Source organism: Canis lupus, chromosome 23, assembly GCF_048164855.1.
Source record: "Canis lupus baileyi chromosome 23, mCanLup2.hap1, whole genome shotgun sequence".
Lineage (NCBI taxonomy): Eukaryota > Metazoa > Chordata > Mammalia > Carnivora > Canidae > Canis > Canis lupus.
Window position 1 is genome coordinate 289,675 of NC_132860.1, and position 22,041 is coordinate 311,715.

The 22,041-nt window shown below is 39.9% G+C and overlaps 1 protein-coding gene across 1 annotated transcript; it reads left to right on the top strand.

Annotated features, from left to right (window-relative positions):
* Window positions 1-5,369: 5,369 nt before the first annotated feature.
* Window positions 5,370-21,766, top strand: LOC140614606 (membrane-spanning 4-domains subfamily A member 3-like). Its single transcript, XM_072793686.1, has 7 exons — window positions 5,370-5,455; window positions 13,051-13,207; window positions 13,643-13,774; window positions 14,585-14,641; window positions 15,306-15,449; window positions 18,805-18,906; window positions 21,373-21,766. Exons 1-7 carry the CDS (start codon window positions 5,370-5,372, stop codon window positions 21,490-21,492), a joined length of 798 nt encoding a protein of 265 aa, XP_072649787.1. The 3' UTR covers window positions 21,493-21,766.
* The last annotated feature ends 275 nt before the right edge of the window (window positions 21,767-22,041 follow it).

Genomic DNA, 22,041 nt, shown 5'->3' on the forward strand with positions numbered 1-22,041 from the left:
GTGTTCTTGAATATACCACTTCATATTATGAATGAGCTTTTCTTTTTTTAATTTTTATTTTTTTAATTATTTTTTTTAAATTGGAGTTCAATTTGCCAACATATAGCAGAACACCCAGTGCTCATCCCATCAAGTGCCCCCTTCGATGCTCGTCACTCAGTCACCCCAACCCCTGCCCACCTCCCCTTCCACTACCCCTTGTTCATTTCCCAGAGCTAGGAGTCTCTCCTGTTCTGTCTCCCTCACTGATATTTCCCACACATTTCCTCTCCTTTCTCCTTTATTCCCTTTCACTATTTTTATATTTCCCAAATGAATGGGACCATATAATGTTTGCCCTTCTCTGATTGACTTAGTTCACTCAGCATAATACCCTCCAGCTCCACTCACTCTCGCGCTGTTTGTGGGAATGTGAATGAGCTTTTTTGTGCTGCTTCCTCTCTGTTCAATTGTCTGAAATCAAATATTTCTACTCCTTCTTTGTGGAAGCAGTTGTAATCATCTCAGTAACAAGCCAGTTGTCTCTCAATTAGATTCTAAAGAGAAATTGTCTCAGACAGTTTTTCAAACTTGGGGACTCTTCTCTGTGTAGACCTGATTTTTTTCTCAAGGTCTCGGTCTGTGTTCTGGTTGCAGATATACCTCTAGTATTATCTGAATAGGTGGAACAGGAGGACAGAGGAATGCCTTCACAAATGTTTTTTATAAATATTTTAATGGTTGTTTCGGATCAAGAACGCACTCTAATTCAGCTTTTTTTTTTTTTTTTTTTTGCTGTGACATGTGAATAGAAACCAATAATATTTCTAGATGAGGGAAATTAATATTGCTTTGGAAGGAATATTCCATTTGAGTACGAACATTTTCTGTTTTTAGGGAGGTCTGCCAAACCCACCTGTTTTCATATCTAAATCCCTGCAACAGATTAGTTGTTATAATATTTGAAAGCATCCATGCATAAAAGGTTACACACCATGTTTTAAATTTCCTGCTCTTTGATAAATATCATCAAATCAAATATTAAAATTAACATTAAAGGAAATTTCAGGGACACCTGGATGACTCATCAGTTTGGTGCCTGCCTTTGGGCCAGGGCATGATACTGGAGACCCGGGATTGAGTCCCACATCGGGCTCCCTGCATGGAGCCTGCTTCTCCCTCTGCCTGTGTCTCTGCCTCTCTCTCTCTCTCTCTCTGAGTGTGTGTCTCTCATGAATAAATAAATAAAATATTTAAAAATAAATAAATAAATAAATAAATAAATAAATAAATAAATAAAGGAAATTTCAGAACATCATCAGTAATGAATCAAAATCATGCACCACCCAAAAGACACAATAGAAAAACCTCATCCTTCTTCTCCCCTATCCCTGTCCCAATCATACCCTCATTCTATCATGATGAGACTTTACACAACTCCATATTGAGAAACATTCTATAAAACAGCTAGTGTATAGTCTTCAAAACCATCAAAATAATAGCAAAGAAAATTCAAAACTATTCCAGACAGAGGGGACCAAAGAGATAGGGAACTAAATGGTGTATGATTCCTTACTGGCTCATTTTGCAATAAAGAAAAGTATTTGATTATTAATAAAATTTGGGTAGTCCTGGGAATTAGATAGTACCACAGTATCAACGTGAATTGCCTGGATTAGATACAAATCTCTTCATCAATATTATCATGAAGTTATGTAGAAGGCAAGCTACTATATGACAGAAGATATTTGCCACAGTTATATTCAACAAAAATCTTATTTCCACATGCATAAGTGTCTCCTACAAATCAGTACATCAAGGAGACAAAACAATGGGAAAAATTGATAAGACTCAGAAACAAGCAAAAGTTTGTCCAATAAGCATATGAAAAATAGATATTTAACCTCATTAGAAAATAAAACCAATATGAAACCAGCCTTGATAGAGTAATGGATGCCCAGATTGCTCTCCTAATATAAACCAATAGGAAAATGGGTGGAATATATAAAAGAATTATTTCCAGAAATAAAACAGGAAGCATGGGAATTTCTTTTCTGAGAGAATGAAAACAAATAAATGATCCCTACACTCAGGCTTTCTGCCTGGAGGACTAGTGAAGAAAGCAAAAACCAAATGCGAGCATAGCTACTTTATTGATTTGAAAAGACAGAAACCTTAGTTCCAGGGAAGCCTGTGTGATTTAGAAACAACAGGGAAAAGCTCAGGAGAAGAGGAAACTAGGTAAGAAATGCACTGTACAAAACTGCCTAGGAGTCCTTGAGTCTTTGCTGTATGGTAAATCGTGAAGTACAGTGCAAAACTCCTCAATTCTGGACAAAGGACAAGTTGAGACCAGTAAGCCTAGTGATTCCTAGAGCTCATCTAATGGGGAGAGACACTCAAGTGCAGAGGAGGGGCCTTTGTAATCATTCAGCACGTTCAACAAAGACCACAAACATATCATGTCTTAGTAAAAGGGATAAAGTTTACCAGCATGAGGCTACTTGACACCCATACTAACCAAGCATAAAAACAAACTAAAAATACCAAGCTGATCTGTATGTAATACAAGTGCCCAAGGCAACAAAAACTGGCATTATCTTAAAAAAAGAAACAAATATAGTCACTCCAAGTAGCATGTACAATATTCACTATCCAATCAAAAATTCAAATATTCCTGGGATTGAGTCCCACACTGGGCTCCCCACAGGGAGCCTGCTTCTCTCTCTTTCTATGTCTCTGCCTCTCTCTGTGTGTGTCTCTCATGAATAAGTAAATAAAATCTTTTTTAAAAGGAAATAGAGAAAGAATGAAAGGAAGGAAGGAAGGAAGGAAGGAAGAAAGAAAGAAAGAAAGAAAGAAAGAAAGAAAGAAAGAAAGAAAGAAAAGAAAGAAAGAAAGAGGAAAGAAAGAAGAAAGAAAGAAAGAAAGAAAGAAAGAAAGAAAGAAAGAAAGAAAGAAAGAAAGAAAGAAGAAAGAAAGAAAGAAAGGAAAGAAAGAAAGAAAGAAAGAACCTTAAAATAAATAATCAGCACTGGGGAACTTGGGTGGATCAGTTGGTTAAGTCTCTCGATTCTTGGTTTTGACTCTGGTCATGATCTCAGGGCTGTGAGATTGAGCCTTGCATCAGGCTCTGCACTCAGCAGGGAATCTGTTTGAGATTCTCTCTCTCTCTCTCTCTCTCTCTCTCTCACCCCCCCCAACTCTCTGTCTCTCTCAAAAAGTCTTAAAAATAAATAAGTAAATAATCAATCAGCACGTTGGTAATTTGTAGAAGAATACCAGGCAATTTAACACACGTATAAATGGAGTCACCTAAGAAGACAGAATGAGGGTGAAGAACAGGAAAACACTGAAAAAAAATTATGGCAGAAAACTTTCTAACTGCAAAAACTAGGAGCCCACTGACTCGATGCAAGATAGGCCAAGTAAGATAACATGTAAAGGTGACCACATCAAGCTATAGAGTAATTAATTTTTTGAAAGCCAAAAATCAGAAAATCTTTAGACTTGCTAGAGGAAAAAATTATGTACAGAGAAACAAGGAGATTAATGGTAACAAATTTCACACTGGGAAATATGCAATATGCAGGGAAGAGGAAAATGGGAATTTATGGAGTGCTGAGGGGGACTATATCTGATGACTATTCCTTCAGAAATGAAGACATGTGGTCAGGAGATTTTAGGTAATATTGAAGAGGTGTCTATCGCTGAAAGGCAGAACTGTTTCTGATAACGACTGCTGTATTGCTGATTCTTTTACTGAATGAATTTTTCAAGCTTGCAGCTTGAGCTGAATATATATATTCTCTTTCCAAATAATTGTTTGACCACTGAAGTGCACAGATGGAAAGCAGACCTTCAAGTTGGGCAGGAAAAAAAATGGTGAGAATAAATATAAGCTTCTGCATGTTATAGAAGAGACAGCGTCCAACATTTGAGTCGGTGTGATTGTAACTGCTATCTACCACCAGCAACCGGCAGCCGTGAGAACACAACAGAATATAGAATACAGAACACTATGATGTCTATTTTAAACTGAAAATTCCTATGTATGCAAAAATGAAAGGGGGATGGAGAAAAGGAGGAGGAGAAGAGAAGGAAGGAAGGAATGAAGGAAGGAAGGAAGGAAGGAAGGAAGGAAGGAAGGAAGGAACTGATGCTTAGTTTAAAAAATAAGAAAAGACAGAGATGTCTGGGTGACTTGGTTGTGCGTCTGACCCTTGGTTTCAGCTCAGGTCTTGGTCTCATGATCTTGTGATCGTGTATCAAGCCCAGAGTTCTCGGTGCAGAATCTGCTTGGGCTCTCTCTCTCCTTCTGCCCCTCCCCCTCTGCATGCTCTCTCTCTTTCTCTGTCTCTTTAAAATAAGTGAAGAAAATCTTAAAAAAAAAAAAAGCAAAAATAAAAATTTTAAAAGACAATAGAAAGCAGACTGAGTTGAGCCCAAAGACCAGTCATTAGTAACTTTGCTCTAAAAAAGGAAATCATTTTTGTCTAAATCCCAGCATTCCCAAGTATAAAATCATGAAGATAATATAGCTGACCCTCAGACAACACAGAGGTTAGGGGCACTGACCCCCTCCGCAGTAAAAAACCAAAGTATAACTTTTGACTCCCCCAAGACTTAATGACTAACAGCCTACAGCTGACTGGACCCTTATCGGTAACATAAACAGTTGATTGACACATATTTGTCATGTTACGTGTACTATACGCTGTATTCTTGTGCTAAGTTAAGCTCAAGAAGGGGAAATCATGAGGAAGAGAAAATGCATGATTCGTACTGGACTGTATTTGTAAAAAGCAGGTCGGTGTATAAGGAGACCCATCCGGTTCAAACCTATAATGTTTGGGCATCAACTATACTTTGGTGTCTTCTCGTAGGGAGTTGAGGAGATGTATTGTTCCTAAAGTTCTCAGCACAAAACTTCTTTCACTAAAAGGTCCTAAAATTCCGTCTGCCCGTGTTTCTTATCTGTATTATTTCTGTAAATTCCTTCTGATGCACAGAAAGGAGACATGGGGCCGGGCTGACGACTGTTGTCGGTGCTCACCGTCCGCTGCTCCCTCCCGGGTGTGTCTGAGGAGCGGCTCCAGCTGAGGCACAGGCACAGGGCTGAGACCACTGAAGAGACCCCCTTTTAGCTAACGGCTGAGGGGACGATGGGCAGAGCTTCAGTGAGCAGGCTGGAGGGACCAGGAGTCAAGGGCAGTGGCAAATGACGCCGTCAGCAGCGGGAGGTAGGCCCCGATGCCCCTAACTGTGGGCGGTGGAGTTTGATAGGTATCAGCCTTCAGCAGCACGTGCCTGAACACACCACAAGGCCCTGATGCGGGGGCACAGCCTGAGGAGCCTCCCGGAGACCGGAGTGGAGATCTTGCCCCCACATGACGGTTCAGTCTGTGCCAAACAGGGAGCAGGGCAGCACCCCAGGAGACTCCGGGCCCCCCTCTGTGCAGCTGGAGCAAACCAGGTACACACCACTCTTCACTCTTCCTCCTGACCTGGGGCCTGGGGCCTGGGGGCGGGGGTCCTTGGGTAAATCCTAGGATGTGGAGACAGACCCTTGCCTCTGGAGATGAAGCCAGTGGGAGGGTGGGCTGCAGTGCGACGTGTCTGCTTCCTGTGCCAGGAGCTCTGGATGTGCTCTGCGCCTCGTGTGTCATCTCCCTGCTCCCCTCCCTCCATGACCTGGGTCTTGCTCATGCTTTCTTGACAGAACTGCCCTTTATGGCAAATACATTTTCCTCGGGCTCCTTTCCAGGGGACCATGCAGTAGGGCTATTTGTAGTCAAAGTGAGTATGGGGAAGTTTTTATTTTGCTGGACTGAGTAGGAAACAGACTTTGCACAACTGTGTCCTCTGCAAGAGCGATAGAGAGAATGGGGCTGCTCCGGTAACATATTTCTGGACCACAAACAGAGGAGAATTCATGTTTTTATCATTCAAGCATCCTTTCTCAGCCGGGGCGGGGGAAAGAAGGAACCAAACTAGGCTCTGAGTCCTTCCACAATAAGGAGCCGTTTTAAGGACTGTGGGGTAGAGAATGACCAACACCAGTCCTGGCACTTATTAGGAAGTCGGTGTGCCTGGGGGGCAAGAGAATGATGAATGAAGTCAGCAGAGAGAAGTGCCCTTGGGAAGTGCTAAGGATCCCCCAGCAGATCCAGGAGCAAGCAAGCACGGAGAAGTGTGCCCCCGGCCCCGTCAGGGAGCTGGATTTTTCCACTCTGTTCTTTTTATCAAAAGAGAATTTGGAATCCTGCGTACTTTAGATTAGCTAAAATATAGTGGCTCAAACTGTCTTCACGTCTTAACTTTCCACTGAGGCTGGAGTGAAATATGTAGAACCAGACAGTGTTGGCACCATCAACCCTCCCTGTTTCCCTCTCCCTTCCTTTTTTCCTTCTTTTCTTTCTTTCTTTCTTTCTTTCTTTCTTTCTTTCTTTCTTTCTTTCTTTCTTTCTTTCTTTCTTTCTTTCTTTCTTTCTTCTTTCTTTCCTTTCTTTCTTTCTTCTTTCTTTCTTTCTTTCTTTCTTTCTCTTCTTTCTTTCTTTCTTTCTTTCTTTCTTTCTTTCTTCTTTCTTTCTTTCTTTCTCTTCTCTTTCTTTCTTTCTTTCTTTCTTTCTCTTTCTTTCTTTCTTTCTTTCTTTCTTTCTTTCTTTCTTTTTTTTCTTTCTTCTTTCTTTCTTTTTCTTCTTTCTTTCTCTTTTCCTTCCCCCTGTCTTTTCTTAATCTTTCTTTACTCTCTTCCTTTTAAAAATTGACCAGAAGTTTACACACCCATAATATTGCACTTCCACTTTATTTCATTGATTCCTTACTTGGGAATGTATCCTCCAAGTTTCACTCAACAAAACGGTGAGTGTGCACAACACCAATTTATTTTTGGAACAATGCCTAAGGACGTGGATGCCGGAGCCAGAAAGCTACACTTACCTCATATTAGTTTTGTAACATGGAATATGTTACTTGTCTGTACCTCAAAATGAACTTTTATTCAATAAAAAAAGAAAAAAAATATGTATGATTAAAAATTACAGAGTGCGATTGTTGAGATTCAATGAATTATTCACTTAATTAAATTGATGAGATTTAATACAAAATATACCAAGAGTAATAGTCTGTTATTAGTATTTAACCAATATTACCATAGTATATATGAGTAAGAGAGAGGTAGAGCTGGGTAGGGAGGGACAGACAGGGAACTACCTGACTAGGGTCACATAGAAGTACGTGATCAGGCTCATTGAAAATCCCAGAAATCCTGAGGTATAAGGAAGCCAGAGATAAGGGAACAAACCAGATCACACTGCCCTGGGCATCAGGGTGGGGGCGGGTGTCTTTCTATGGCAGGCACACTGTGACCACAGAAGATGATCAGACCCTAAGAAGAAGTTAGCCATTAAAGATGTGATCACCAGGCCTCACTCAAACCAAGACATCATGAAAATGTTACGGCCACAAGCTCCCTGGTCAGTTCTAAATAAGAGACTGTCCGTGGAGGCCCCCGCGGGCCGCCCTGTTCGGACCCTGCTCACTCCTGGGAGCTTTCTCTGCATCCTTGCTTCACAAAATTCTATCACTTTGATTACTTTCCTTTGTCTGCAAGATTCATCCTTCAGCTCCATGAGATAAGAAAGTCACTCTCCTGCTTCATAAACACAAGATCACAATAATAGCCAAATTCTACTTAAAAAGTGATTAAGAGTTTCTACTACCTGCATGACTGTGTGAGGAGGTTTACAGAGCTATCCCCAGGCAAACTGGTAAAATTCTTAAAAAAACATTTAATGTGTCTATAAATAGTCATAGAGAAAATTAATAAAATTTATTGAAGGCAAATAAACTAAAATATGGGGGTAAATCCGTGGTATTTAAATCTAGACCTGCTCACCCCAGCTCCCATTCAAAGATCTGTCTTCCTGAGAGGGGCAGGACATCAACATTTGTCATCCTGCCCCCACTACCTGTTGTGAGGCTAAGTTCCAGATGAATGTACGTGAAGCTTGGGTCTCCTTCTTTCTTCTCAGCCCCTACCTGTGGCTCTTCCTTGGCACAGCACTGCTGAGAATACCGGGTCTCGACCCAGCTCATGAGTTGGGTTCCATACCCTGAGAGGTAACGTATACACGAGTCTGATGCCCTTCTCCTCTTGGCTGCTAAAGCGGCGGTGTCATTCATAAAGAAGCGTGTCCTTGTTCCTCTACCCCAGCACCAGAGCTACAATTTAAAGATTTTTTTTTTTTTGACCTCGGGATGGGGAGTAGCAGAACAAAGAACAAAGGCCTTCAAAACACTCCCTAAAGGAAGCAACTTCCTTTGAAACAGAGTGTAGAGAAGTTCAAACCCAAAAGTTCTCTCAAAAACAGTGTGGGTTGCAGTGAAAGGTGATCGGAAGCACATCAGTAGATTCCCTGGAGATACGTGCTAACCTGTGTGCTGGCTAGCTTTGCAGGGGAAAGGGAAGCAGAAGTCTGCCTGGGGCCAGCACAAATTTTGAACACTGACCTGGAACTATTTTTTAAAGGAGCTTGATTTTGATTGCACTTGTTTGTGTAGCAATTCAAAAGGCACTGGAGAGGCCCTGTTGAAAACAATCAAGCCGCCAGCCTGCAATTAGTGGAGATTAATAGCTGGTTGAGGGCAAGGAAAGGAACATTCAAAGCAAGCCCCAAGGAAACCATCGTCATCCCAGGTGACTGCCCAGGCTGTGTTCCCTGGGGAGCAACATCAAAGGCTTCATGCTGCCTGGGGAGAAGTTGACTTACTAAAATAGCCCAGCCAGGGAATATAAAAGTAAACAAAGAAATAAAAATAGCAAGCCTAGGAGCAGTACAGTTCCCAGAAATGCTACCGTATATTATGTAAAATGTCCATTTTCTAACAAAAAACAATGAGACATGGAAAGACACAGAGACACATTAGTACAGATAAGGAGTGGCATTTGGGAAAACACACTCATATATGCACCTAACAACAGAACATCAAGATATAGGAAGCAAAACCAACAGAAATTAAGTGAGAAATAATTCAACAATTCTAGCTACTAAGTCAATGCCTCAGTCCAATAACGGATGGAACAGCTTAGTATAAGATCAGGTATAGGAGGCTTGACACACCGCCCACCAGGACCTCGCAGTCTTAAGGAGTCAGAGTGGAGTTAGCATTCCATCCAACAACAGGATAGGCATGCTTCTCAAGGGCACACAGATTAGTCTATAAGGTAGGCCATAAAGCAAACTTCAATATGTTTAAAAGGAAAGAAATAATACAAAATATGTTTTCTGACCACACTGCAGTGGACTTAATAATTAATAATGGAAATGAACTTGGGAAACACACACATGGAAACTAAGCGCCACACTCCTAAAAGTTGGGGGATGGGGTGCGGTCCAGGAGAAAGCAAAAGGAAGTTAGGAAATGTGCTTATGGCAAATGACATAATTTATGGAATCCAGGTAAAACAGCGTTTAGAGGCAATTGTGTACCTGAAAATACCTATATTAAAAAAGAAGAGCGTGGCCCAGTCAATTAAGCATCAGACTCTTGATTTCAGCTCAGGTCATGATCTCAGGGGCTTGCTCTGCCCTGGGCGAGGAGCCTGCTTAAGATTCTCTCTCTCTCTCTCTCTCTCTCTCTCTCTCTCCTCCCCTCTGCCCCTCCACTCCCCCCACTCACTTACTCACTCTCTCTCTAAAAAAAGAAAAAAAAGAATAAGAAAGATCTTAGAAATCAGTAACCTAATATCCCACCTTAAGAATCTGGAGGGAAAAAAAAATACACTTACAGCAAGGAGGAAGAAAGAAATATCAGAGCAGAAATTAATGGAATAGAGAATGAAAATAAATAGAAAAAAAATCAATGAAAAAAAAAAAAAAAAGAAAAAAAATCAATGAAAAAAAAATCAAGCTGGTTCTTTGAATAGACCAGGAAAATTGACAAATCTTTAGCTATACTGAACAAGAAAAAAAGATAAAAGTCTCAAAAATTAGAAAGAGGGGACATTGCTACTGATCTTATAGAAATGATCACTGTAACTGTATACTGTAAGCAACTGCAGACAAATACATTTCTTAACTGAAATGGAATGTATTTCAAAATCCAAAAGATACAAAGTACTGAAAAGACTCAAGAGAAAGCGATCTGAGGAGATCTTTAACAGGTAAAGGGGTTGGCTTATTAATAAGAATTATTCCCTCAGAAAATCCCAGGCCCGGGTGGCCTCATAGGTAAGTTCTGCCAAACATTCAACGAATTACTATCAAGTTCTCATCAACTCTTCCAAAAAGTAGAAGAGGAGCAAACACTTGCAAACTCCTTCTGTGTGGACAGTCTTACCTTGATACCCAGACCAGGAAGTACATCACAATAGAGGAAAGCTGCAGACTAGTGTTGCCGAGGCATAGAGATCAAATCCTAACAGAACATAAGCAAACAAAATCCTGCGACATGTAAAAGAATGATACACCATAACTACGTGGGGTATATGCCAGGGATGTAAGGTAGCTTTAAAGCCTGAAAAATCAATTAATGTACTGCACCATCATTGCACAGAAAAAAAAATGCACCATTGATAGAAAATGATCATCTGAATTGATGCAAAAAAAGCACTTGACAAAATCCAATACTTTTCATTATAAAAGCACTCAATAACTAGGAATAGAAGGACACTTTCTTAAAAGGCGTCTATAAAAATCCTATAGGTAAGACCATACTTAATGGTGAAAGACTGGACGCTTTCTCCCCAAGAGTAGGAATAAGATAATTTTGTCTGTAGTCACCACTACTGTTGTCAACATTGTCCTTGGAAGTCCTAGTTAAGCAAATAGGAAATAGGGGGAAAAAGAAATAAAATAAGAGATATTCAAATTAGGAAGAAACAAAACTGTTTCTGTTGGCACATAACGTAATTGTGTGTATAGGAAATCTTAAGGAATCCACTAAAAAAATCATCTATTAGAAGTAACAAAATTGGGACGCCCGGGTGGCTCAGTGGTTGAGCGTCTGCCTTCAGCTCAGGGTGTGACCCCAGGGTCCTGGGATCGAGTCCCGCATCGGGGTCCCTGCATGGAGCCTGCTTCTCCCTCTGCCTGTGTCTCTGCTTCTCTCTGTGTCTCTCATGAATAAATAAATAAAATCCTAAAAAAAAGAACTAATAAACTAAATCAGGAAGGTACAGGATACGAAATCAATATACAATAATCACTGTAATTCTATACACTTGCAATGAGCAAGCTGAAAATGAAATTAATAAGACACTTTACAATAACATCCAAAAGAATAAAAATATTTAGAAATACATTTAATAAAAGAGGTATAAAATTCAATGCTACAAAAATATTATTCAAATAAGATATAGTTAAATGAAAAAAATATGTTTATAAATTATAATGTTTAATATTGTTATAATGGCAATAGCCACCAGTGACCTATAGAAATTCAAGACTCTCTCTCTCTCTTACAACCCCACCTGGCTACTTTTCTAAAAGTTGATACACTGATTCTAAAATTCAAATAGAATTGCAAGAGGCCCCGTATAGCAAAAATGTTTTTGCAAAAGAACAAAGTGTAGGACTCACATTTTCAGTTTCAAAGCAATAATAATCAGGAAAGCACGGTATTGGCATAAGGATAGACATCAGTACCAAGAGAATAAAACTGAGAGTCAGAAATAAGTTCACGTGTCTGTTTACAGTCAAATGATCTGTGAAAAGAGTGCCAAAACCATTCAAAGTAGGAAGAACATTTTTTTCAACAAATGGTATTGGGAACAACTGGATAGCCATGTGCAAAATAATGAAGTTGGACCTTAGTTCATACCATAAATAAAAATGAATCCAAAGTGGATTAATCTAAATTTAAGAGCCAAAATTACAAAACTCTTTCAAAAATATAGAATAAATCTTCATGACCCTGAGTTTAACAATGGGTTCTTAGAGATGAGACCAAATATGTGGGAAACAGAAGAAAAATAATCAAGTGGACTTCATCACAATAAAAGCTGGGCTTTGAAGAAGACCATTAAGAAAGTGAAAAGTCACCCATAGCATAGGAAAAAAATTTTTGCAAATCATATAACAGATAAGGGAGTTGTATATAGGATATGTAAGGAACTCTTGTAAGTCAATACTAAAAAGACAAATGACATAATTTTTAAATGTGCAAAGGCTTGGACTAGGCATTTCTCCAAAGAATATGCACGCTTGGCCATAAACATATGAGAAGATATTCAAGATCTTGAGTCACAGGGATCTCCAAGTCAATACCACAATGAGATACCACTTTATATCCACTAGAACGATTAAACCAAAAGGTCAGTCAGTAATAGATGTTGGTGAGGATGTGGAGAAATTGGAACCGTCACACCCTGCTGAATGGAAAATAGCTGATCCCCTCTGTAGAACAGGTTGGCCATTTCTCAAATGGTTAAACACAGAATTATCATAGGACCCAGCAATTCCACTGCATGTCTACACCCAGGAGAATTAAAAACATATGCACATACAAAAATTTACACATTAATGTTTACAATAGAAAGATTCATAATAGTCCAAAAGTGGAAATAACCAACATGCCTGTCAACTGATGTGGATAAACGAAATGTAATATATCTTTATAATAGAATATTCTTTGGTCATAAAAAAAAAGAGAGAAAGCACTATACATGCTACAATATGAAGTAGTTCTTTCTGGACCATCTTGCCACCTAGTCCACATAGAACTTTCAAACCCAGATACAAGAGTGACAGATTTCTATAACCTAGAAAATTTCCCAGACACCTGATAAATGATATTTCTAAAGCTCCATCACTTTCTTTCTCCTTTATTTTTCCTACTTTTGCTGCTAGGGGCCTAGTGTGGGCGTACTGCTGGGATCTGCAATGATAGACAAACATGGCTTGGCTTGAGACCCTTTTGACTTGTGAGATATAAAGTCTGCAGAAACGGGAACATTAGTGTCTACTTCATGCTAATATTCCTCACAGACAAGCAGAGTATCGTGAGCAATGAGTAGTCAATACTGGATAGTGAATCTGACGCTGGTAACAGATGGTTTCTTTACAGAATGGGAGAAATTGTGGGTTCCCGTGGAATAACTGTGGATATTTCCTTCAATCAAAACCAAGGTATCCAGTTAGGGAAGGCTGGGATATCCAATGCCTCAGGTCACACACCAGGCAAGCTGCAGAGATTCCTGAAGGAACATCTCAGGCAACTGGGGGTACGTGCATCTTAGCCAGGTGGAGTTTTGGAGAGGAGAGACTGGAAGCTTTGTTTAATCTTGGTTGGTGATGGCGGCTGGGTTGACTGGAAGGTGGTAGAGTGGAGCGCTGGGAATCCCTTGGAGGAGGCTTGATGGACACCAGTGTGTGCCTGTCGGGGTGACGTCAGCCAAGAGGACAAGCCTTCACAGTGATGCTATTTTAACTGTTGCCATTAGAGGGAGGAGATTTCATTGCACTGGGCTCTACTGAAGAGCTTTTTTTTTTTTTTTTTTTTTTTAAGTTCAATTTAGTTGACATATAGTGTATTATTAGTTTCAGGGGTAGACTTAGTGACATCTGAGGGTTCACTCCATGAAAGATCTTTATGTTTGAACAAAGAAATCTTCTCTCTTGGAATGTCTATACTTTATTCTGTTCTGTCTTTTATCCAGGTGGTTCAGATTATGATTGGTGTGAAATTCATCGTCTATGGGACACTTGGAATTACGGCTCTCCATTACACAATACACAAAATTGGTTTCTTCTCATTTCAGATAGGCTTCCCCATATGGGCAGCTTTATCTGTGAGTACATCTGACTTATGTCTAAAATAATTAATAGTCAATTCACTCTTCACTCAGTCATCCATTCAGTTGTGCATTAGCCTCCTGCAAATGCTGCAGAGTTTTCAGACATGCTAATCGAAGGTTCAGTGTTCATTCTCAGCCATTCTAAACCTTCCATCGTAATATGAACCTTAAGGTCTACGTGCTGGGGATTATTCGTTAAATTCTAGGTGTGTACTAGGTGTGGAGCATAAAGCCATACAGTAAAATCCTGTTCACTTGCTTAGGAGACTATATTGGGTTGGGTTACTAGATAATCCCTGATTCATCCACAGAGTTATCTTCAAATATGCAAGGGGTATTGAAGTGTTGAAGATAATGGTAAGGTAGTGAACTATTCCTTTCAACTTCTCTGTTTTCCTGGCCAAAATTACTGAGATGAATATCATGTTGTATGAGTGCATATAGTCCCTTCTCTGAACCTCAAAATAATTTGTATCTAGCTCTTTTTTTTCATTTTTCTCCACCTTCTATTAAAACATTCACAGGAATCCTTTGATTTCACCTCTCTACTTTATGTAAGGATTTTTATTTTATTTTAATTTTATTTTATTTATTATTTTATTTTATTATTTTTTTAATGTAAGGATTTTTAAACCTTTAAATAATGTGAATACAGCCATGACAATTTAGTCAATAATCTACTTGAAGTTTTGAAGGGATTTCCATAGGAAAAAATATACACTAAGGATAAAGTTAGTCCTTTAGAGGTGGACTGTAAATGTCCATGAAGCAGTGCTAATATGCCCATTTCTCTCTCATGAGCAGTTTATTATTTCTGGATCTGTGACAGTTGTGTCTGCAAAGAAGCAAACAAAAGCTCTGGTAAAGTATCAGTGAATTCACATTTATGAATAGTATGTGGCCACTAACACTCTGATTTCCTATACAAAGCCCAATGAACCAGAAGTTCCACAGCTTTCAGTACATTTGAGAACAAGTTCAAACGTCTTTTCTTTCCACTAATTCATCTGATCACTCCGGGTCTAGATATAATCAGAAGCTCTCTCGGGTTTAGATTACATATATTCCCCTGGAGTTTCAGAACACAGACCTCCATGAGTAAACCTGGAGATAGATTTTACAATCATGAATGGTGTTGATATAGAGAAATGAATGCCTTTAGCCTTGAACAGGGTAGATATCTATTTGGGCCCATCCAGAGCAAGCAAAGGAAATAATAAAGGTTTATGGGGACCTGCAAGAATATGGAAGTAAGAGTGGCTGGGTGGCTCTAACTCTTGATTTCTTCTCAGGCCCTGATCTAAGGGCTGTGGGATGGAGCCCTGCCTTGAGCCTGCGTCAGGTCCCATAATGGGCTCCTCACTCAGCACAGAATCTGCTTGAGATTCTCTAGCTCCCCCTGCCCCTCCCCCCACTCGGTTGCCCATTTTCTGTCTCTAAACGAAATAAATAAATCTTTATAAAATGAATATTGAAATAAAGTGTCCTGAATATTTTCAGTGAATGAACTTTCTTTCTATTTCAGCTGAGAGGAAATCTGAGAGCTAACATTCTCAGCACAATTGTTTCAGGCACTGGAATTCTGGTTCTCTCAAACAACTTAATGAAAATCACCTTCCTGAAGTTTGAGAAAGAAGATTTATGTTCTGGCATCACATCAGTTGCAACTGTAAGTATTTTCCTTCTGAATGCTGAAAAGCCTGATAACTTCTGAGGCCCAGGATCAGGAGATCAGATAGTCTAGGCACAAATCTAAAACAAAAAAAGTTCCTGCACTTGAGTTTTATTCATAAATTCTAGCTAAATTTGATGTCCTTTTAACAAGAGGCAACATATTCCATTCAATTCAATTGGGCAGAGAGCCCAATATTCCTGTATCCCAATTGGATAGCTTCATGAAAAATGGCAAACAAATGGATCAACATTATTTATTTCTTGGTCCATGACTGCTGTGATTTCCATTGTCTGCTTTATATTAATTCTTTCACAAATTTTCTACAATAAGTATGCATTACTTATACAATTAAAAACAGTAAATAATAATAATAATAATAACTGCTGTACAGGATTATATTTTATCTGTATTACCAGTACCTGTGAGCAGACCTTCTACTATATGGCCATGTAGAAGAAAGGGAGAATGAATGTCAAAGGAAGAAGAAAAGGAATATGTACTATACTTGGGAAAAAATTTTTTTTTAACAAAAACAAGAAGATTGGAGGATTACTACTAGTGGATAAGTTGGAGTAACAGGGCCTGGGTGCCTCCTTTCACTTGAAACACCACCAACAACAAAACTCAAGAAATATATGAAACAATGATTCTTAAGACACTGGACATTGATGGTAATAAAGAACTCGATCCCTGAGGATGAAGTAAACCTTACAAATGAAGCAAGCCTAAAAACTACTCTCACGTACTGACTTGTGAGCATTTCCTGGCCAGAGCACAGGGTTGGACAATCCAGGCAGAACCAAGAAAACTGTCCAAATTGAGGAGATGGGGGAAGCTGAGAGTCAGGAGAAGCTACAGCATCTAGAGTCTTCAGGAGAGAGCACCTGAGAAAAGAGATCTGCAAACAGAGATAATTCCAGATATATTCAATAGGTCCCCTTTGATATTAATTGCAGTACTTATCAGTGCATGCTCATGAAAGAATACCTAAAGGCGGAGAAAGCATCGCCCCAAATGATTAGAGGGAACAGTACCCGATATTCACATACGGCCATGAACAGTGTCTGTTTCTACCTGCAAGTCTGTAAAAACATCCTGTATCCAACAGGATAAAAATACAATGTCCCACATCTAATAAAAAGTTACCAGACCTACAAAAAACAAAATAAAATGTTCTATAATGAGATAAATCAATTGAAACAGATTCAGGAAAGACATGGATGTTAGAATTAGCAGACCATGATGCTAAGAATTACTTTATTCTGCATCTCATACTTTCAAAAGTTAAGTACAGACATGGAAAATATTTTTTTAAAAGTCCCACATCAAACTTCTAGAGGAGAAAACAGCCTTGTTTGGGGTGCCTGGGTAGCAGAGCTGGTCAAGCATCTGACTCTTGATTTCAGCTCAGGTCTTGATCTCAGGGCTGTGATTTCAAGCCACACATTGAGGCCCATATTGGGCATGGGGCCTACTTAAGAAAAAAAAAAAGAAAGAAAAAAGAATAAGAAAAATTATCATATATGAGAAGAAAAACTGGATGACAGGATTAATGACTGAATAAACATTCAAGAAAATAAATACTAATAAATAAAAGTATTAATAATGACCTTGAAATAATATTAAAAACTCTGCAAAGTGAAAAATAGAGGCACAAAATAAAGGTGAAAATATTAAAAGAGCATCAGTGACTGATGGAATAACTTCAAGTTATTGAAGAGACATGTAATTGGGGTCCCCACAGAAAAAGAATATGGGACAGGAAAAAAATATTTGAAGTGTTGGGTAAATTTTTCCAAAATTTTTAAAAATCTGTATATTCATAGAATCCGAAGTTGAATGAACTTCGAGTGTAAGAAATCAAACAGTAACTATCTCAAGGTTCATAATAGTGAAATTTCTCAAAACCAATGACTGAAATATGAAATATTAAAATATGAAAAGCAGCCAGAACGTGAAGAAAAACACATAAAGAGAATTGCCAACAGATTTTGCATCAGAAACAACACAAAGGAGAACAGAGTGAAGAAAAAATTTTAAAGTACCGAGAGAAAAAAATTTGTCACCCTAGAATTCCATGTCTAGTGAAAATATCTTTCCACATGAAGACACAATAAACATGGTTTTAGACACACAAAGGCTAAAATAATTTCTATGCAGAGCCTAACAATACAAAAAAGTGTGAAGTTCTTCAGGAAGAAGGAAAATGAGCAACTACACTAAGTATGAACACCATAGATGGTGACATGGGAAAATATATAAGAATTTTGTGTTATTTAGATATCTTTAAAAGATAATTGACTTTTCAAAAAAAATTTTATTTATTCATGAGACACACACACACACAGAGAGAGAGAGAGAGAGAGAGAGGCAGAGATGCAGGCAGAGGGAGAAGCAGGCTCCACGCAGGGAGCAGCATGTGGGACTCGATCCTGCGACCTCAAGGTCATGCCCTGGGCTGAAGGCAGGAGCTAAACCACTGAGCCCCCCAGGCTGCCCAAGGATAATTGACTCTTTAAACAAAAATAATAGCAGTGTATTTGGGGAACTTAAAAATATGTATAAATCGTGTGTAAAATTACAAAAACATCCAGTCCAAGAGGGTAGAGACTATATTATTATATAATCCTTATATCACAAATAAAAGCGTTATAATATCAATTGAATATGGATTATGATTGTTTAAATATATATAATATAAATCCTAAAGCAACCATGTTAATAAGCAGAGTTATATCTAATAAGCAAAAAATATTTGAGATCACAAGACTATATAAATAATCCAAAAAAGGTAGCCTGGGAAGGCCACAGGCATGAGGCGGCCGGAGGTCATGGTGGGGTGGGGGGAGCAGTCTTGCTGTGCCCTGCACCTTTCAGATGAATGATTATAAGGGGATCTTCAACCTGTAGGACACTCCTGGTTTCAGTTAGGAGGCCAGGTTCAGGAAAGGGGATTTGGATCCCCCTCCATCTCTCCTTGAATCCCCTATCCATTGAGAACACTTGCTCCTATAGACACTGCATCTTTCCTGCGGAGAATGAACAATATCATGATACCAACAACTTATAAAATGATCCTAACACAGGAAAGTAACCAAGGCTATTTTTTTTTAAAGCAGACATTGTTATGTTAAAATTCATAGGAACACTGGCTTTCTTTCTTTTTTATTTCTGAAATTCAGTTCATCAAAAGCAACACGTTACATCTTTAGGCTCAGACCCCACCCGGCAAGTCACTGCCTTGGGGACCGCCTAGATGGACTCCAAAGGCCCGAGTGGGCTCCGGCTGAGGGGTCTCCAGAGGGCAGGGGAGCAACATCCAACCAAGTGCGCTCTACTCTCTTAACAGGGCCTGGTGGTCGTGCTGATGCTACTCAACTGTCTGCAATTTTCAATCACACTTGCTCTGTGTGTGCTCGCCTATCATGTGGACGGCGAGAAAATTGATTGGGTAAGTGGCAGTTCTTGAGAGAACGGGGATGTAATGGGTTATTTTATTTGGCGACCTGGGCTGTGATTATTTGCATGATCTTGGAGAGGAACAAAGACAAAACAGGTGGTATAGAATTTCCGAGAACAGCTTTATATATATATATATATATATATATATATATATATATATATATATATATAAATTTGTTTTTTATTGGTGTTCAATTTGCCAACATATAGAATAATACCCAGTGCTCATCCCGTCAAGTGCCCCCCTCAGTGCCCGTCACCCAGTTGAGAACAGCTTTTTATACGCTGACCGTACTTTCGAGCACAATGATCGCTGCCTCGGGTAATCAGAAGCTTTACCCGACGGCGACACCGAGTAATTTCGTTTTGTTGCTAGTTTATGGATCCACTGACGTGCATATTTAACAAACGCAGGCGATGCACTGTGTGGCTCCGCAAAGATGCAAACACCAGTCCTTCCTTGGAATGACTCCAAGCTGCTGGGATGAGTCGTGCCCTCGGGCACCGGGCACCGGGCCAGGAACTCAGACCACCTTCAAAGTGCCTGCAGGGTGTGATTTTCTCTTCCTTTCTTGTCCCAGCTCAGGAGTAGGCGGCCCGCACCCGGTGGTGTCACCCTCGCCTCCTGCACCGTGTGGTCTCTCTCTTGGGTACAAGTTGCTGCTCTGGCTCCTTCCTTTCTGCCTGCATCACACCCCAGATCTTTGTCATGAGGCCACACACGGTTGCAAGGGACATTGCACAGTTCAGTCATTAGCTGGGCATCATCTGTGTAGGTTAAGCCCAAGGGTTCTTTTTTTTTTTTAACTTAATTTCTTTTTTTTTTAATTTATTTTTTATTGGTGTTCAATTTACTAACATACAGAATAACCCCCAGTGCCTGTCACCCAGCCCAAGGGTTCTGCTACCCAAGGACGCAGATGGTATCAAAAGTGGGTAGGCAACCCTGTCACATTGGGTCCAACCTTCCTCTCCCAGCTGAAGGTCCCTCCCCACTCCTCCAGGAGAAAATCCTTGAGAAAACACAAGTCTGCTGCATTTGTTGTTCTTGGCTCAAAGTCCAAGATTCTTGAGTGATTTGCCATCTTCCCCTACAACCCTGGAACTACTTACTAGTTTAAGAAGCTACTAAGTAGAAATCCAGCTTGCACGCACATATCCTCAGAGCCAAGAGGTAATAGTCGATGAGGAGGATTAAAAATAATAACAATCCCCAGTTTGAAAAACAAGCCCCAGTAACCTCCCTGTTACACATCCTTAGGAATGATCTGACGGTGAGCTGTCCACACAAGGGCATGGCTTTCCCCTCTGCTCATTTACTAAATAGCCCCTTACTGTCACCTGTCTGGGTTCTTCCTGCCTGGGGCTGGATTGCTGCGCCCCACCCTCTGATGGGGCAGCGGCATCCGGGGGGCAGGTGTCCACCGTTCAGGTTTCTGCAGTGCTGGCTGCTGAGTCGATGAAAAGAGTGTCTTAAAAAAATCTGGGGTGGTTTAACAGCCCTGTTGTCTTCAGCCTGAGCTTCCCGTCTGTGGTCTGTGCCAAGCACGCTGTTTCAGGCCCAGCAGGAGAGGAAACACACATTTACTTTGCGTGTGCCATTCAGGAGTGGCTCACAGTGTTCTTTCTTGCACTCCCTTGGCTTCAGAATCTGGCCACTCAGAGATGAAAATAGCCTTGAAAGATCAAGTCACATTCAATGTTAATAATTGAATTCAAATAAAATTAAACATAGAAAAAAAAAAGAAAGAAAGAAAAAGTCACAAATCGACAGCTGCTTGCTCAGGTAAATGCAAATGGATTTTTTTTTACAGGAGTGAGAGAGAAAATGTGGCCTTACCCCTCCTATAAGTGTCTTAAAAAAGGGTTCTAAATATATTTTATATATTTATAACACAATGGTCCTCCTGCATACATGTAGATCTTACATATATTCTCTTGTGAAATCTTCTTTACACATTTATGTGTGGACGAACATAAAATCACACACGTGCAAGTATATATTAAGCTTCTAACAGGCACAGATGATTTCTAGGCCCTCATAAATATCCAAGGTTCCCAGAAATAGCCAGGCTGACTTCCAGGTTAAGGACAGACAAGGAGGGTGGCGACATTGTATCCTTCCCTAGGGTGTGTCATCCTGAATATCTTTTAAGGGGTAAACTTTCTTTTTCCTTTATATTCCGGAAATTCTGTGGACATGGGCAAATGGGCTGGACAATGTCCACATGCACCCCGACACAGGGGTGGATCTCAGGGTAACTTGGTGGCATCAGTGGTGCCTGGAGTTGACCCCCACTGGGCCGTCTCTGGGGGGAGTGTGCTAAGTAACAGGCACTCAGAGTAATGTGGGGTAGACTTTGGAGGCCAGGATACACCATCAGGAATCAGACTGGAAAAGAACTCTGAGGATTTAGGGGAAATGATTCTGAATGATGTTTTGGCTTATTTGCAGCTTTCAGCATTATTTTCCCAGAAATCAGCTTCAGAGAGTCCTGATGAAGGCTTGCTGCCTCTCCCTTCACTCTACCAGAATCTTGAGAGGAAGGACACACTGTTATACTACAACACCTGAGACAGGAGTACAGGAGTGAGAATGTGCGGTCATGAAGGTGGAAACTGGAAAAATAAAACAACAGAAGGCCGAAAGCTTGTCTGGATCCTCTTTTATTGACTCCTGTAATATCAACCGGCATAGACAATGATGCCGTAAGAAGATCTAATCCCCGAAATGCTTCTTGTGCTCATCATAATTGGATCACATGAGTTGCATATCCCATGTGACCTAATAGGTCAACAGGTGCACCTGCCAATTAAAATCACATTAAGCCAAAACAGACTGAAGGATTTAGCCGTGGTTCCATGGAGGCTTGAGTACAGGTGAAAGCAGGTGAAAGACAGGTCCATACCATGGGCCTTCTTTGCTGTCATGTTTAACCGATAGAGCTTCTAACCAATAAAAGATTTCTTATTCTCTTTTCATGTAGGCAAATCTGAATAAACATTACAGCCATTACCAATATCAGAGGCAGCTTCTCAAATGTAAAAGACTAGTAACTTATTTTGACCAAACACTTAGGATGATTATTTTTCCTGACTTTCCTTGTGATAAAGACACCACATA